Below are 16,449 nucleotides of genomic sequence, written 5' to 3' on the forward strand. Positions count from 1 at the left end.
TGTCCCTCCATTGTTACTGCTTCCTCCCGCTGGGTCGTCCTCAGGTGGAGCCGGCTACTCACATCGCTCAGAGTGCATTGTGTCCACACTCAATGGGATCACTGTGGAGACAGCACAGTCCCGGTTTCCTAAGCCAACCGGTCTGTCCTGCAAACTTCACCATACTGGGCCAACAGAGCCCTGAGGATGTCACTGTACAGAGATATGAGGCCAAATATAGATTGAAAAGTCAGTCTGAGAGGAGATAATATGACTATTCTTCAACATAATACCGGTGTCTCAAGATCTCACCCATTGCTTTTGCAAGCAGAGTTTAAATGCACTGAAAACACCTCAGTACATTGATAAACAATAGTTTCAGTTGTAAAAAGTATGAATCAAAATCAATTTGAACGGTATTTTTTGGGATTCTAACCCAGCTATCTTTGTTTTTGAATAATAAAGTTATAAAGATATAAAGAAGGGCAGATGTTGATTTAGTCTTATTGTTTTATTGTCTTATTGTTATGATGTCTGTTTGCAAACTTGTGGTGCTGCAACAATGAAGTGTGTTTAACATTTTTTACACCAGCTAGTTTACTTTATGCACACAATTAGTTCCCTCCTCTACAAGGTGTCATGTTGTATACTCCTATTCATTGCTGTGAAATTGGACACACCAGCAGCGGCTCCACCCCCAACAAAGACAGTTCCTGCAGCCAAACTCACCTGTGAAATCTGGTCCAGCAACAACAGTCACTCACACCATCAGAGCTGAAACCTGACCAAGCAGCACAAGAAAAGATCTACTGAAGAACTGAGCTTAATGTAAGTACTATTTTGTCTTTTCTCCTCCGTTCTTTCTCACCAAATAACATGTATTGTAACTGGTTCAAAGCTTACATCCACACAGTAATTGTTTGTCACAGATGGAGGGATGCCTTTAAATCTTGTAGATCCTGCATATAGTGGTGTGTGCTTTTAAAATATTTTACTAACAAGAGCAGGAACATTTAACATAATTTTATAAATGGACTGTTAATTTCTTTTAGTTGGAAATTCAATCAAAACCCTGAAAAGAGATGCAAAACAACTACAGAAAAAGCATCTATGGACAAATGCAAAATACTCGGAAATACTTAAAGTGTCTACAGAGAGAGAGAGACGAAACTACACACATAAAACATCTACAAAGAGAGGCAAAATAACAAATAGACAAAAAAAAGTTAGTACAGACAGATATAAAACTACTATTATTACTATGGAAAATGTCGGTAAAGAGCTGCTAAATGCTTGCATAGATGCAAAATGACTACAAAAAGATGATAAACATCCACAAAGAGACATAGAATGACTAGAGACAACAAAATGACTACAAATGGATGTAAAATGAGTACAGATAGATGTAAAACAACTTCGGAGAGATGTAGAATGACTACAAAACAAGCAAAACATCCACAAAGAGAAAAGCATTTTTTCATTTGTTTAAAAAAAAAAGTCTTCAAAGTGCCACTAAAAGTGACACAAAACTTTTAATTTTGAGCTGTGCATTGTGTAAGATCATTCTTGACTTTCTTTGACATTCTTGTCTTCTTATAAGTCCAAGAAATAATAAACTTTCAATCTCATTATTTGATCAAATGCATGCTTAAAGATCTGTGATTTTCTTTCGTGACACATTTTCTGTGCATATAAATAAACAGATATTTAGAGCTCCTGTATAACTTTCATCTGAATTGTTTTTTGCAGTGGACAACATGACCTCTGTGCGCAGCTACTCGGTACGTCAGCCATCTTTCTCCAGCATGTCTGTGAGGGACAGTGGACGCAGCATCCGCTCCAAGCCTCCTGTCTCCATCGGCACACTGTCTCTGTCCCGCTCAGTCTCGATGGGCAATGGGCTCAACATGCTGGGTTCCAGCCTGTCCTTCAATGGTCTAAGTGTCTCTGCTAGTGAGAAGGAGACCATGCAGGGCCTGAACGACCGGCTGGCCAACTACCTGGACAAGGTGCGCTCCCTAGAGAGGTCCAATGCTGAACTGGAGCTGAAGATCAAGCAGCTCATGTTGGACCGGGCTCCAAAAGGGCATGACATTGAGGGTATGATGGCCCAGGCACATGCCATCGGACAGGAGGTCAGTGATCAGTAGATCGATCAGATTTAAGATGTCAATGTAATAAATATAGTTTATTTGATATGTACATATTGATGTAACTGATGGGCTTGACCTCAGATTCACACCTAGGTTTATAGCTAGCTTTTTGGTCATGTTAAATATTACCTGATAGAGATACCGGAAACTTATAAACTCATATATCCTCTTTTTGGGAGTGTCAATTCAGTGTGCATTGGCCTTTTTCTCTTGACTTTGTTTTCATTTTTCTGTGCAATATCATGTTGGGATGCTCATACACCACCTTGAAGAATAGAGATCAAATGCAAGAAATAATTTTAGGATTGTGCAGGAATGTCAACCTTCAAAGCCAGTGCTTTGAAACTACTTATTGATATTGACACAAGAGCTACCTGTTGTAGATTAAGTAGTCTATCTTGTTGGTGAGAGAAGGAGCACAAAGCTCCCACAACAACGCTTTTAACAGATCCAGTATCTGCATCTGCAGCCAGATAGATTTGGATGTTCAGGGTGACATGCTTTAGTAAGAGTATATATGATTGTGCTGTAAATAAACCAGCACACTAAAATTATAAAGAGCACATATCATCTTCCATATTAGATCTTAATGAACTTTCAAACCATGTTCCCTGCTCAGGTAAGAAAGAAGACACTGGAGAACGCCCGGATCATGCTGGAGATTGATAATGCCAAGCTGGCGGCCGATGACTTCAGGGTCAAGTGAGTGTCACACAGAGGTTCCTTTCTTTTACTTGCCTGTGAGTGTTCACATGAGAGCGCTAGACTGCAAAGCAATGTGAATAAATGACCTTTATGTCAGGCTGCGAAATAAGAGCCCCATTCCCACGGTGCTCAGGCACCCACAGTAGACGAACAAACGTGCCATCAGTGAGCGCAGGATGTGATAGATTGTGCAGGTCAGAGAGACGTTGTCCGTTCTGAAGAGTCCGCAGTTGGCAAGGTAAAGTTGAAGGAAAGATGTTGGAGTCAGGAGACACCCAGTACTGGTGTTTTTTTCACAATGTGTTGATGGTATGTTCTGTGGACTGATGTGAAGGAGTAATACATCAATTGGCAGTGATTTATGGTATTAGCAGCAAAGTGCATGTGTACATTTCATGCAGATCTTTGCATGGTATTTTTCACATGTTTGCTTCCATTGCAAACATGTGAAAAAAAGGGTTCAGAGTGGTTTCATGCATCCTGTGCTTGTTTGCATCCGAGTTTGTGCCTCTTGTGTCTCATTATCAATGGTAAAGTAACCCCGATGGAAGTTTAATAAAAAATAAAAAATGTCCAAAAATATAAAATGTATTGGAAAATATCACAAGTTAACATCAATATAGTTTGACAAAATAATCTTAAACGTCCAGTGTGTGAGATTTAGGGGGATCCTTTAGCAGAAATGGAGTATAAAATGCATAACTATGTTTTCATTGTTGTATAATCACCTGAATATAAGACTCATTGTGTTTTTGTTACATTTATTAATGAGATTTTCAGATCTACAGAAGCTGCAGGTTCTCTTCCACGGAGTTCATTACATTATTCACTTGTTTGCAATCAGCATGTTCACCGCACACACTAAACCTTTAAGTCAAAGTCTTTTTTCTGAGCATCTAAGGGCTTTATGAGCTATTGAAGCCATTAAAAATGAATTTACTGATGAAAGTTTTAAGATGTGATTGAAAGTGCAAGGGGAAGCCAGTATCTTTGTCTTTAATTAATTAATCTTTGTTTAGGATAAGATCAACTGCAACTTGGAAAACAGTTTAAAAGCTTATAAGCAGGTGGATTATGTTTTGAGCCATGCGTACAGACAACGTTTTGTGTGACTGAAATATAATGACAATACATGAGAGTCACAAACTGCAACTAATGTTGCACATCTGCTGATGACCTCCTTTCCCGTTACTTTCTTGCAGATGGGAGGCGGAGGCCACCTTGTGCCAGTCAGTAGAGAGGGACTGTCAGGCTCTGAGGAGGGCAAAGTCTGACCACGATCAGATCATCGCTACTCTGCGAGGAGACCTGGACAGCCTGAAGGAGGAGCTCTACTTCCTCAAGAAGAATCACGACGAGGTGAGAGCTCTGCAAAGGTGAAGATCACATTAGACGTGATCAGTGAGTGCTTACTCATCAAGATAGCAACTTTACTAGCTATGAAGTGTAGTCTTGTTTAAAAGTAGGAAGGGCGGTGGTTCTTTGAACTGCATGGGAGCCATTTTCCTTGCTCTGTCATCAAGGTTTAACAGTATCCAATATCTGAAACATGATAATGTTAAGTTTAAAGACATACCGCTTTTCTCTGTTGACATGGTGCTTCAACATATCCAGACAACACCCATGACAGGAGTATTTCAGCCCATCCTGGTACAGGGAATATGTGTGTTTAAGGTGTGGTTTCCAGGATGTGGACTGGACCTTCTTTTGTTTTTAAACTTAAATATTTATCTTGCGTATTTTCAGGTGATCAAAAACTAAAGAAGAACAAAGGAGAAGTTATATCGGAACAATACCTTTGATGAAAACTGTAATTGTAATAAAAATATATTATTGCCTATTTGACCAAATCTAAATAAATGTGACATGTCAGTTTTAACCAAATCTTACCCTCGCTGCTAGTAAGCCAGGAAAAATAAGTGATACTAATATTTTGAATGCTTTTATTTTTAATTAAGCATTTGTATAGCGTAGTATTACTTTTACTGAAGTTAAGGATCTGAATAACTAGATAGTAGATAAGTTAGACTATGCTAAAAGATGCTATAGACACTGTAGCCTATCCAAGTATCTCTGTATAACCAGGTTTTTAATACTTGTTTTGTGAGCTAGGAAATGTTGCAGCATTAAATACTCCTTGGCCTTTTCCCCTCTTTTAATCATTGCAGGAGATGAATTGTATAAAGGCGCGTCTGGCCAATGAGCAGGTGAATGTGGAGGTGGATGCAGCTCAGGGTCCTGACCTGGGGGCCATCATGGCTGAGCTGAGGGTCCAGTATGAGAGCATTGCTCGCAAGAATAAGGAGGAGGCTGAGGCCTGGTACCTCAAGAAGGTTAGACATTGCATTAATCTTATTTTTCTGCATACCTTTGCTGTACATTACAATATATATCATCTTAGCGTATGTGTGTACAGTTAGATGCAGTGCAGTCGGAGGTCAAAGAAAGCAACGAGGCTTTGCGTTGTGCTCAAAGTGAGCTCAGTGAGAGACGACGTTTCCTGCAGGCTCTGGAGGTCGAACTCGACAGTCTTCGGAAGCAGGTACAGTACTGCATGTTGTCTGAACACAAGAGCTTTTGTAACTGATCACCTATTTCTCCAGGGATAATACTTTCTAATTTCTGGCCTCAGCAATGAAACACAGACACATAGAGAGACAGACAGACACACACCACACACAGACAGACAGACACACACATAAGCACACACAGAGACAGACAGGACAAGCACACATGTGCACATGCACACACACACACACACACACACACACACACACACACACACACACACACACACACACACACACACACACACAAACAGACAAGACAAAAGTCTTTCAAAATAAGAGTCCCTTCAAAATAAAAGACTTTGCAAAACCCTCTCATTAACAGATACAAGACCACACAAGCACGCAGAAACACACACACACACACAGACAAGACAAAAGTCTTTCAAAATAAGAGTCCCTTCAAAATAAAAGACTTTGCAAAACCCTCTCATTAACAGATACAAGACCACACAAGCACGCAGAAACACACACACACACACACACAAGACAAAAGTCTTTCAAAATAAGAGTCCCTTCAAAATAAGATCCCATTAAAAAGGTAATGATGACACAGCTTGTTGTATTAATACTGAATTTGCTGAGCACTGTCAATAATGATGTGGGTGGGGGGCGATGGGGCCAGAGTCAGGGACACTCAAAATTTCTTTAGAATTTTTTCTACTTTACACTGCACACATGTTAGACCTATCTATAGATAACAGCTGCTTTCACCTTGTCAGCAAGGAGCTACTATCGATACAAAGTACACAGCAGTTTCATTCTGCTTCAATAATCAATCATTGTGACAAGACATAGAGTCAAACAAGCAAACATTTCACTGCATGTGAACACAGATCAAAGACCATGTAGATGTGCTTACTGAAGGCAAACATAGGTCATGGATGTTTGCTTTATAGTGAACACACAGTATTGAATACAAAGATATTATTGCGCTGACAGGCTCTAGTATCTCTTATTGAGTGGTAAGGGGTTGTGAACAGATAAGCTCAACGGGTAATCATACAAAGCAATATTGGGTGGTAAAAACTCCACAGGAGCCCTTTAAGCCACATGCTTAACAGTGGATGAAAGGCATGTGGCATGCTGCCATTTAAACATGCACTGTCTAGCACTTAAAGCCCACTTTGAAATATTGTTATAATAATGCATCAAATGTGTAAGTGATTAGAGGTGCTCATAGTGTCAAACCCAGAAAGACTTAACACCAAACACTGCACTACTCAATCTCCTGAGTTCAATTTAGCATCTTTCAGTTGATCGTTTTAGTTTTACTGCACTCAACTTTACTGTTTTGGTTTCACCACTATGAGCTGTTTTCAGGAAAGCTATAGCAACTATAGAGCCAGATATTTAAAATCATCATGTGACCAGAAACATGAATGTTAATGTCACTCCTTGTCTGCTGGATGTGTTAATAGGCAACCATTTGCTCACATGATTAATATGATGTTTCTATGGTGATTTTATGTCAATAACAGAGCAAGCATTTTACCTTGAAGGATTTTTTTTTGTCTTTTTTTCTTTCGAGTGTGTCTTCATCTTCTTATCTAACTATCAGAAAAAAAACAATCATTTCTTCATGTACATTGTAAAATAGTCCAATTTACTGTCGCTGATCATTACCTGTATGTTCTGTTAACAGGTAGGTGTGTTGGAAGGAAACCTGGGAGAAACGGGGCACAAGTACTCTGTAGAGATGGACCGTCTCCAGGCCACACTGACTCAGCTGGAAGATGAGTTGTCTCAGCTCCGTTTGGACATGCAACGTAACAAGACCGACTATGAACAACTGCTGCGCATCAAACAGAACCTGGAGATGGAGATTGCCACCTATAGGAGGCTGCTGGAAGGAGAGGAAATGTAAGTGGGGGCCCACGATCACTGCTCAAATCTACAACCAGTTCTACAACCACACCTTTTCAGAGAAAGGATTTATGTTTGAATGCGTTTGTGTTTTCTTTGAGTAGTGCCAGTATAACACTAATTATAAATCTTTATATTATAATTACAAATTCTTTAACACTAACAAATATTTAACACTTACAACACAGTAATACTATTGCTTTTTGCTACACAGGAGTTCATCTAGTTTGTGGTTATTCTGAACATATATGTATTGTGCACCCCAAATGAAAGTAATTGGTCATTTTGTGATACCACTCTGCCTATCCAGTAAATAAAAAGGCTACCGCAAGCAGCTGTTAGCTTAGCATAAATACTGGAAACAGGGGGAAACAGCTAGCCTGGCTCTCTCGGAAGCTCAGCACCTCTAAAGCTCCCCATCAGCATATTAAATCTTGTCTGTTTCAAGTGGTTTTGACGCTTCCAGAGCTGAAGCTAACCAGTGCTAAAGAGTGCATAATTCCCCAAACGATTAAAAGTGTCCTACTTGCATCACATATTGGATAACATGCTTTCTGTTTTGTACTTAAGTTGTCCTATTCTTTTGTCCTACAGGGTGAAAGAAACACCTCCACCTCCTAAAAGTAAGTTACACATTGTAGATTCTTCATATGGTCATATGGAAATTCTTGCAGGATGTTATTTGCAGAAAACCACTTGTTAGTTGGTCAGCATTGGCTTGTTGGGAAAATCAAAAAAATCAAAAAATCCCACTGAGTCATCTTCATTTGTTTGCTGCTGTTTTTGTTAACTTCTATTTTTCGCTCTTATCAGATCCTGTGTGGGTATCGAGTGACCACATCCCAGGTCAGAATTTCATGTGGGCAAAAGGGAGAGTTCGCAAAACTTGAAGAATTGGATGGGCGCCCATGGTAGCTCTGGTTGAGCTTAAATTTTGCAGACTTTCCCCTTTGCCCACATGAATTCTGGTCTCAGGTGTGGTTGCTCCATGCAGGATCTGATAAGTTAACAAAAAAAGGACCAAACAAGTGATGATTCACCCATGAAAGTTCGACATTCAATCTCATCCCTTTTGTATCTTTTTGGCATAAAGTTGTTTTGCAGTTTGCTGACATTAGGTCACATTTGAGGATATTGATTTTCAAAGTTGTTAACTATTACATTTCAGTGAAACTCCATAACCTCAATATGTCAAACTAATCCTCATGCAGACATTGTATTTTTTTATTACCTGACTGCTAATGGTACTTTTCAAACAAACAAAGAGTTTTTGTGATTGACCCTGGTTTATTTCTGTGTTACAGAAGACCCAGAGGTAAGGACCAGGAAGATTGTAAAAGTTGTTACCCAGACCATGATCAACGGCAAGGTGGTAGATGAGTCCAGTGAGGTGGAGCAGATTGAGGAGCGCAAAAAATGAGCCAAATTGTGAGCGAAGAAGGGGCAAAGTAATGTGTAAGAAGAAATTTGCCTTAAACCCAAAGTGCCTGCTGGCTGTGGACCAATTTCCCTTTATGTTTTATGTTTTCCTTATTTTGTATTATGTCTTAATGCCTTAAACGTTCCAAAAGATATACTGAAATGGACTAAAAATGAGATCAAGCCTAAAATATATGATCAGCTTGAGCCCCCCTCAACCCTGATAAGAATGATTGGCCATGGAAAATGGATGGATGGATGGATAGTTGTCCTTTTCATCACCATGATATATTTCTGTAGACTAAGATGGAATAAAAAAACTAAATATAATAATCCCCTGAACAGAAATACCTGTAGATTGTGCTGCGATCTACAAAAATGAAACACGTAACACTGTGGACAAAAAAGTCTAGACTCAAGGTCCACTTTCTAGCTTTTTCTAAGGTCTTTTAACCACATATAACAGTTTTTAAGGTCAAGAACGAGCTTTCAGACACACTGAATTTAAAGAAATAGTTTGTCATTTGGGTGAAATAACACATCTTAGCTTTCTTTCTGAGAGCTAGATCTAGCTTTTGGCATCAGATTGAATAAAAGTACTTCACAAAATGTCAAACTATTTCCTTTAATACAGTACATGCCACATAATTTGTTTTTTTAATTATATGCAAATGCTTTCTAGAAAATGTCTTGCTCCTGTAATCTTATGTGTGTGCATGATCATTTTAATGTAAAATAGTTATGGGTGTATTATAATGTGCTGTAGTTTTATAATAGAAATAAATCAACCAAAGCAGATGTACAGTGTCAATAAAACACAGTGTTTAAAAATAAGTGTCCCTGTCATTTAAGAGAGATTTTAGCTTTTCAGACAGAAACTCTCACTGATACTCAGAGGAACATGATAGGAGAAAGAAACAAAGAAACATATAATTCTGCACCAAGAGGGCAGAAACTACTAAACCTGCATACAGTTGTATCAGGTAACAGGCTTTTGTGTGTGAGGGTTTCAACATCTTTTCTGTGAGTTTTTGTGCACATGTACATACATACCTGAGAGGAAATAAAGTTGTGTTGGAAATAAATGCTGATATGGCATTTTAGATAGGGACAAAGTGTGAAAGAGGTGGAATAAAACAACAAAAGAACAAAATGCTACACTGTGAATAAAAGCTATTGTGCTTTCATTCTGGGTCACTGTGAGACCAAATAAGACGTCATGGCAACATGGAGACAATGAGCCCACAGTCAAAAGTTAAACATTGTGTCACCTGTTCTCCACCTGAGACTTTTAGGCATAAACTCAGAGGATTCTGGTGATTTTAAATATGAAAATCTCTCTCTCTCTTTTTTAAACCATGTCTTGATCATCCATTTAAAGAATGCAGAGCCGAGTGCTGCCATTTGGGGATTTCAACCATTTAAGTTACTGAAGCATTAAGTCAGTGTGTCAGTGTGTATAAATGGCCTCATTCTTTCTTGTTTCAAACCTATCCTTTAAGTTAGCTATTAGTGGTTTTGGGGGGGGTACAGTTAAAGATATGAACAGGACCAATTACCAGAACTTGTTTTAGCAGGATTATATAATAAAACATCAAAGTTCATTCACACTGAAAACAGGGTGGAATATTCTTAGATATTAATGTCTATCTTGGATTGAAATTACTCAAGAAGAAGATTTTGTGGACTGAACAATGTATCATATTTTAATAAACTGTATGTTTTGAAAGGAAAAAAAATGTTTGCTAGTTACTTTAAGTAAAAAGGTAAAAACACAACAATTCCCTCTAAAATTGAGTAGAAAAGAAGTATGATGTAGCAGAAGCTACTCTGTAGCAGAGTATGTGTACTTTCCTTCAGCTCAGTCCCAGTTCACTGCAACTGCTACTACTGTGTTTTTTAAGGGTACTACCCTCTTGTGTTTAAAAGTTGTCTAGTTAAACTGACCCTTCACTTAGCCTTGCACCCTTAGTAACTGTTGCTATGCACATAAGCAGTTTACAGTAAACAATAATGGTGGTAGATTTACCAGGAATGCGTGGTATTTTTTCTTATAATGGATCCACAGATGTGCATCTTATTTTTAACTAATAAACACTGATTTTGCCACCTAAAATGACAACTGTTGCTAGTATAACTAACATTAAAGGACAGGTTCACTCTTTTTTTTTTGTCATATTAACATCGAATCAGGTTTTGTTAGCTGTGATCATTCCTCCTTCATCAGTCTGAAGTTCACACAAAACTCTTTTTTAAACTCTGTTTTTCCAGACAGAGGGATAGTACCACAAAGCATGAGTTTCAGACCACAAAGACTTGATTTAGCTATCTCAGTCTTTCTAAATTTCAAATTAGCTTCAGAGGACTATATATTTTGTCCCACATCATTTCAACTAAAACATCTTTTGATGAACCTTATGAACAGGATGAATGATTACTGCTTGAAAAATGTGTTTCACTGTTGTCACTGGCACATGACTACTGTTTTAAGACAGACTTGATGAATTGCATCAAGAGTTGTTTTTGATCTATACCTCAACTTCAGTGTACATAAAACGTGTGCATAAACAGTCATGTTCAGTCTGGCTATTTACAAATAGGAAAAATTGCCGGAATAAAATCTATACTGTCCCAAAAACATAGCATTTATGATCTTTTAAACCCTTTCCAAGAACCTTCCTGTCTGGCACATGACAAAAACATAAAACCTGTTTAACTTTATAGTTGTTTGTGTTGTTCTTTTCATTTTATTCGCTTCTTTTTCCTGAAGATCTTTTTTAACTCTTTTAAAATGTTTGAAAAGTTCTGCAGGTATGTAGGCAACTTACTAACATGGAATTCAGCTCACATTGGTTAGAGTTTCCTGTCAGTGTGAATATCCTCATGTCACTCCGGTGTGAAAGGTTTTACTACGATGCAGTAAAAAACACACATTCCCAGAGTGAGAAGTCACTGATAATGTCTTAAACTGCCACCTCTTAGACACACCAACATGAACAGAGGATTCTACTCTTTTTGTCACCTTGATGAGAAACTTGTAAGACGTTTCTCACCGACCTTAAGAGTCCATTAAAGACTAAAGTCCCACTATTAAAGTCCCATGAAGTCATACACAAGATTTACAAGCACACAGATGAGACAACAGATTTTTTGTGAAACAGACAAAGAAGACACTGTGACAGTGTTTTCTTTCTCATTTTTTTTAGATATGGGACAGATCATGTAATTGCAGTATAACTGCAGTATAATATATATGTACATTTAGCAATTAAGTGACCCAGTGTTTGTGTTACTGTTACTCTATATTTCATCATATTACCATATCACCATATGTTTAAGATTTGGTAACTTGGACAGGGAGAGGTTGATCTGCACATGGTATCTGCATAGATCCACAAACGTCCACTGTTTCAGACCTAAACAGACTTTTTGTAGTGAACACTGCCACCTTGTGGTAAACAATATACAGTGCTCCTCCAGAGAAATAACCATTGAAAAGCAAAATATGTTTTCTGAAAGTTAAACCATCATGACAATTCACAAGTGGTCAAAGAAATATTATGACCCTTAACTTAAATAAAAGTAGCAATACCACAGTGTACAAATACTCTGTTACTCTGTCACTATGGAAACATGGAAATAATTTATTTAAACCCTCAGCCAAAGTATTGTTGCACTTATTTGTTAACTACAGAGGAAATACAACATATTTCCTTTTTCAAGAACAGATTTTTATTTCTTTTGTTCTACAGTTGGTGGAGAACTTTGGTCTACTTTTGTTTCTTCAATGTCATCTCTGGTGGTGTTAAGATTTTACTATTATTTTGTCTGATGTCTGTCCTTAATGTTTGCATGTTGTACAACAGACACTCTGAGGATGCAGATGCTTCTCTCAGCTGGTTCCTGAGGTCAGCATCTGCTCAAAGAGCTTCTTTTTATAGCTGTCAAACTATGGGAAGAAGCCGGAGCACCCGGTGAGAACCCACAAAAACAACATGCAAACTTAAACGGACAGACAATTAATGGTAATAGTTTGGTCTACTTTTTTTTTCTTCAATGTCATCTCTGGTGGTGTTAAGATTTTACTCTGTCATATGAGTATGATGGATGGGTCTTCATAAATGGATTGGTATGTAAGGAGGTGGACTGAACACTGGTCGGGGATTTCCTTTAGCGTAGCTGAGCTGGAGAGCTCTGTGAGTTTTCAGCAGCTCACGATATTCTGAACTGATGTCACTGTGCCTCTTCCCCAGATCAATGTATTCTTGCTGCAGGTGGTGGAGAGCCTTTGTGGTCTCATCCAGGGCAGTGTTCGGCTGGTTGAGTCTGACATTAGTGTCACTGTTTGGTCTGAATTTGAATTTCTGGTTTTCCTCCAGAATTTCTATCTGCCTTTTCAAAGATTCTTTGAGCTCAACACGGTACTTCTCACATGTGGCCTTTTCTTTGTCAAGACTAGAAGTAATCTGGTCGACTTTCTGCTGCAACTCTGAGTTTCTAGTTTCATATTTGAGAGCAACTTCAGCCGTTGCCTGTCTTGTCTTGTCTTCTGACTGTGCTTTGAGTCTATTAACCATGCACTCAAGCTCAGTGATGGCACGTTGACACTGAAAGATTGTTTCATTTTTCTTTGCTATTATCTCTTGGTGGCATTTAATGAGAGAGCTGTGTTTAGAATTTAACTCGTCATTGTCTTTTTCCAGAGCGTTGAATTTACCTCTGATGTCAGCATTGTCCATCTTTAACGTCTGCACGTCGTACATCAGATGCTCTGATTTGGCAGAAGCCTCTCTCAGTTGGTTCTTGAGGACTGTATCAGCTGACTCTTGCCTCTGTAGCATCTGCTCATAGTGCTTCTTTTCCTTTTTGAGGGATGACTTTAAATGTTTTTCAGCCATCAGACTCTTTTCTAATGCCAGAGTCTTCACAGAGAGCTCTTCCTTTTGCATCTGGATCTTCTCAGATGCCTCTGTGAAGCGAGCCTTCTCTTTCTGAATGGCCTCCTCAAGTCTGCGGTGAGGTTGGTCCTCGCGGTTCTCCTGAAGCTGCTTCTGATCAAGCTGTCTCTTCTTTAGAGCGGCATCAAGTTCATCTTGCAGCATTTTCTTCTCTGAAACCAGGTCTTGGTTGTCCTGAGTCAGATGGTCCAGTTTGTCTTGGTCCTTCCGCTGCTGGGAGACAGCAGCCTCATAGTCCCTCTTGAGGTCACGGTTTTTTGCTCTCTCTTCTTTGAGGTCTGAAGCCTGCTGTTTAACTCTTTCCTGCAGTGAGGAAACAATGTCCTTGCTTTCAAAGTTAGTCTGAATCTTGAAGTGCAGGATTTGCTTGTCTTTCTCCAGACTTTCCTCCTGCTGCTTCTTCAGACGTTCCTGTAGAGCCTTGATTTCAGCACAGTTCACCGTCTCACGCTCAGCCATCTCTTTTTTGTGCTGAGCGGACACCTCCAGATCCTTCTTGAGGTCCTCAGTGAGCTTCTGGTTGGACACAAGCATGGCTGTAATTTCAGTGATTGTGCCTTCGAGCCTTTCTTTTTCCCCCTGATATGACTTTGGTGACTTCTTCAGATCAGCCACTTTTGTCTTCATGAGGTCCATTTCAACTTGCATCTTCTTCAGGGACTTTTCAAGAGCGTGTTTTTGTTTTCGCTCCTGCTCCAGAGCATCCTTCAGTTCAGCTTTGGATCTTTTCTGCTTCTCCAAGGCCTCTTTATATAAAGCATGAGCTTTTTTCTCCTTCTTCAAGTCCTGTCTAAGAGAGTTGTTGGCTTTTTCCACCTTTGTCAAGGCCTCTTCAAGAGAAACTTTAGCTTTTTTCTCCTTCTTCAAGTCTTCTATAAGAGATTCGTTAGCTTTTTCCTCCTTCTTCAAGTCTTCTATAAGAAGTTCGTTAGCTTTTTCCTCCTTCGTCAACTCCTCTTCAAGAAAAGCGTTAGCTTTTTTCTCTCTCTTCAAGGCCTCTTCAAGAGATCTTCTGCTGTGACCTCTAACAGATTTCTCAGATTCCTTTTTTTGTGAAACAAAAACATCAACAATTATTATAAAACAAACAATTAATTACAGTTTATGGTACATTTGCTTTTTTTTAAAACATGAACATTTAAATGCCGTCAGTATCCGATCAAATGCACTAAAGCTGACTCATCAACAAGTCTAGATTGAGTAACGCTCTCTACCAGTCAGCATTTTTACAACTTTCTTTGGTTTCTTTGGTTTACATTGACTTCAGCACAATATTAAAATCAACTCTTTAAACTTGAGATATGAAAACGAAACATTTTCACAGTGAAATTTGTCATGTCACGAAAAACCTTTTTTTTGTTTGTTTTTTTTTGCCCAAATGACATGCATGAATGGCTCTGTTAATGATAAACTACACTGACAAAGAAAACAACTTTTCATTTTTAGATTGTGTAATCTCTCACCTCACTGCTACTAGTGCTGGAGTAGCTTTTTCTCCTGGACCCTCTGCTACTAGTGCTGGAGTAGCTTTTTCTCCTGGACCCTCTGCTACTAGTGCTAGAGTAGCTTCTTCTCCTGGACCCTCTGCTACTAGTGCTAGAGTAGCTTCTTCTCCTGGACCCTCTGCTACTAGTGCTGGAGCAGCTACTTCTCCTGGACTCCTCTGAAACCTCTTCTGCAACCTCTGATGCAACTTCTTCTGCAACCTCTGATGCAACCTCTTCTGCAACCTCTGATGCAACCTCTTCTGGAATTTCATCTTCAATTTCATCTGCATGGTCCCAAATGATGTTTTGGGACCAGAGAGATCCCTTAACTGGTGTGAAGAGGCTGCTCATTTTCTTATCTTAAAGAAAACAACTTCACCTTTCAGATATTTTGGATTCGATGTAGCTGGGATAAAACCTGGCTTTTTGTAATCCTTCTCTAAGTGTACCACCTGCTCTCTGTGTTATGCCCACAATGTGTCCAACAAGTATTCTGCAAGTGAATGATGTCACACATGATGTCACACATGATGTCACACATAGATCCTTTGATCAAGGAATTGTTGATATTTAAATTCTAGAACTGGCCCTGTTGCCATGCCGATAGTTGTGCTGTGATTTGGCCAGTCACATGACTGTCTGCATGACTTGATACCAAATGAGAAATGTGAGAGGTTTTTGGGTGATCTGACACTTTAACTCACCTGCTTTGTCTTGAGTCCTCAAAGGCGTCCCCCACACCATACAATACAATAACTTTACCTTCATAACTACCTGTGTCACGAGTAATAACCTCATGTGCAATAATTGTGTAATAATGTGCAACAACCCCTGTCATGTAACTCCTGCTTTTACCATTTGCTACAAGCAGCATTCACTTTTTATGAATACCCCTTGTATTTGTGTATAGCATCTATATTTTTAACATTGCATTTGTATTTATATTGTGTTTTTTATGTTGTCTATATCGATGCTACACTATGCTATTACTTATATTAGGACCAGCACCTCGTTGAAGCCCCCTGTAATTTCGTTGTGCTTACAGTATGTCTGTTGTACAATGACAATAAAAGCTTTCTATTCTATTCTATACACTCCTGCATGGGTGTTTGTATGATCTTGGACAGTAAAATATTAATAATAGAAGATTGTTACAAATAAATAATAACAGGGCTGGAGACTAAAAGTGCCTATAAACATAAAATAATGACCAATAATAATAAAATTAGAGATATCTGAGATGGGAAAATATATTTTCCTTAAAGTTAAATATGTCCTTAATGCTGTGGGGTGTTCAGAAAGTCGTTTTGATAAA

General features: G+C 38.8%; 2 protein-coding genes across 3 annotated transcripts; one reads left to right on the forward strand and one right to left on the reverse strand.

Annotated features, from left to right (window-relative positions):
• The first annotated feature begins 726 nt into the window (after window positions 1–726).
• On the forward strand, window positions 727–9,339 carry krt1-c5 (keratin, type 1, gene c5). 2 transcript variants are annotated; one of them, XM_027275409.1, is made up of 9 exons: window positions 727–807; window positions 1,729–2,114; window positions 2,752–2,834; window positions 4,040–4,196; window positions 5,006–5,170; window positions 5,239–5,379; window positions 7,050–7,267; window positions 7,865–7,893; window positions 8,575–9,339. In XM_027275409.1, the coding sequence occupies exons 2-9, from the start codon at window positions 1,737–1,739 to the stop codon at window positions 8,688–8,690; spliced, it is 1,287 nt and encodes a 428-aa protein (XP_027131210.1). In that variant the 5' UTR covers window positions 727–807; window positions 1,729–1,736; the 3' UTR covers window positions 8,691–9,339. The 2 variants fall into 2 exon arrangements, with proteins under 2 accessions (XP_027131210.1, XP_027131213.1); XM_027275412.1 differs by having other exon boundaries at window positions 5,254–5,379.
• Window positions 9,340–12,045: 2,706 nt separating this feature from the next.
• On the reverse strand, window positions 12,046–16,318 carry LOC104923690 (calponin homology domain-containing protein DDB_G0272472-like). The gene is made up of 2 exons (XM_027278030.1): window positions 15,111–16,318; window positions 12,046–14,691 (listed from the first exon to the last, which is right to left on the reverse strand). The coding sequence occupies exons 1-2, from the start codon at window positions 15,483–15,485 to the stop codon at window positions 12,805–12,807; spliced, it is 2,262 nt and encodes a 753-aa protein (XP_027133831.1). The 5' UTR covers window positions 15,486–16,318; the 3' UTR covers window positions 12,046–12,804.
• Window positions 16,319–16,449: the final 131 nt, after the last annotated feature.

Source organism: Larimichthys crocea, chromosome III (genome assembly GCF_000972845.2).
Source record: "Larimichthys crocea isolate SSNF chromosome III, L_crocea_2.0, whole genome shotgun sequence".
Lineage (NCBI taxonomy): Eukaryota > Metazoa > Chordata > Actinopteri > Sciaenidae > Larimichthys > Larimichthys crocea.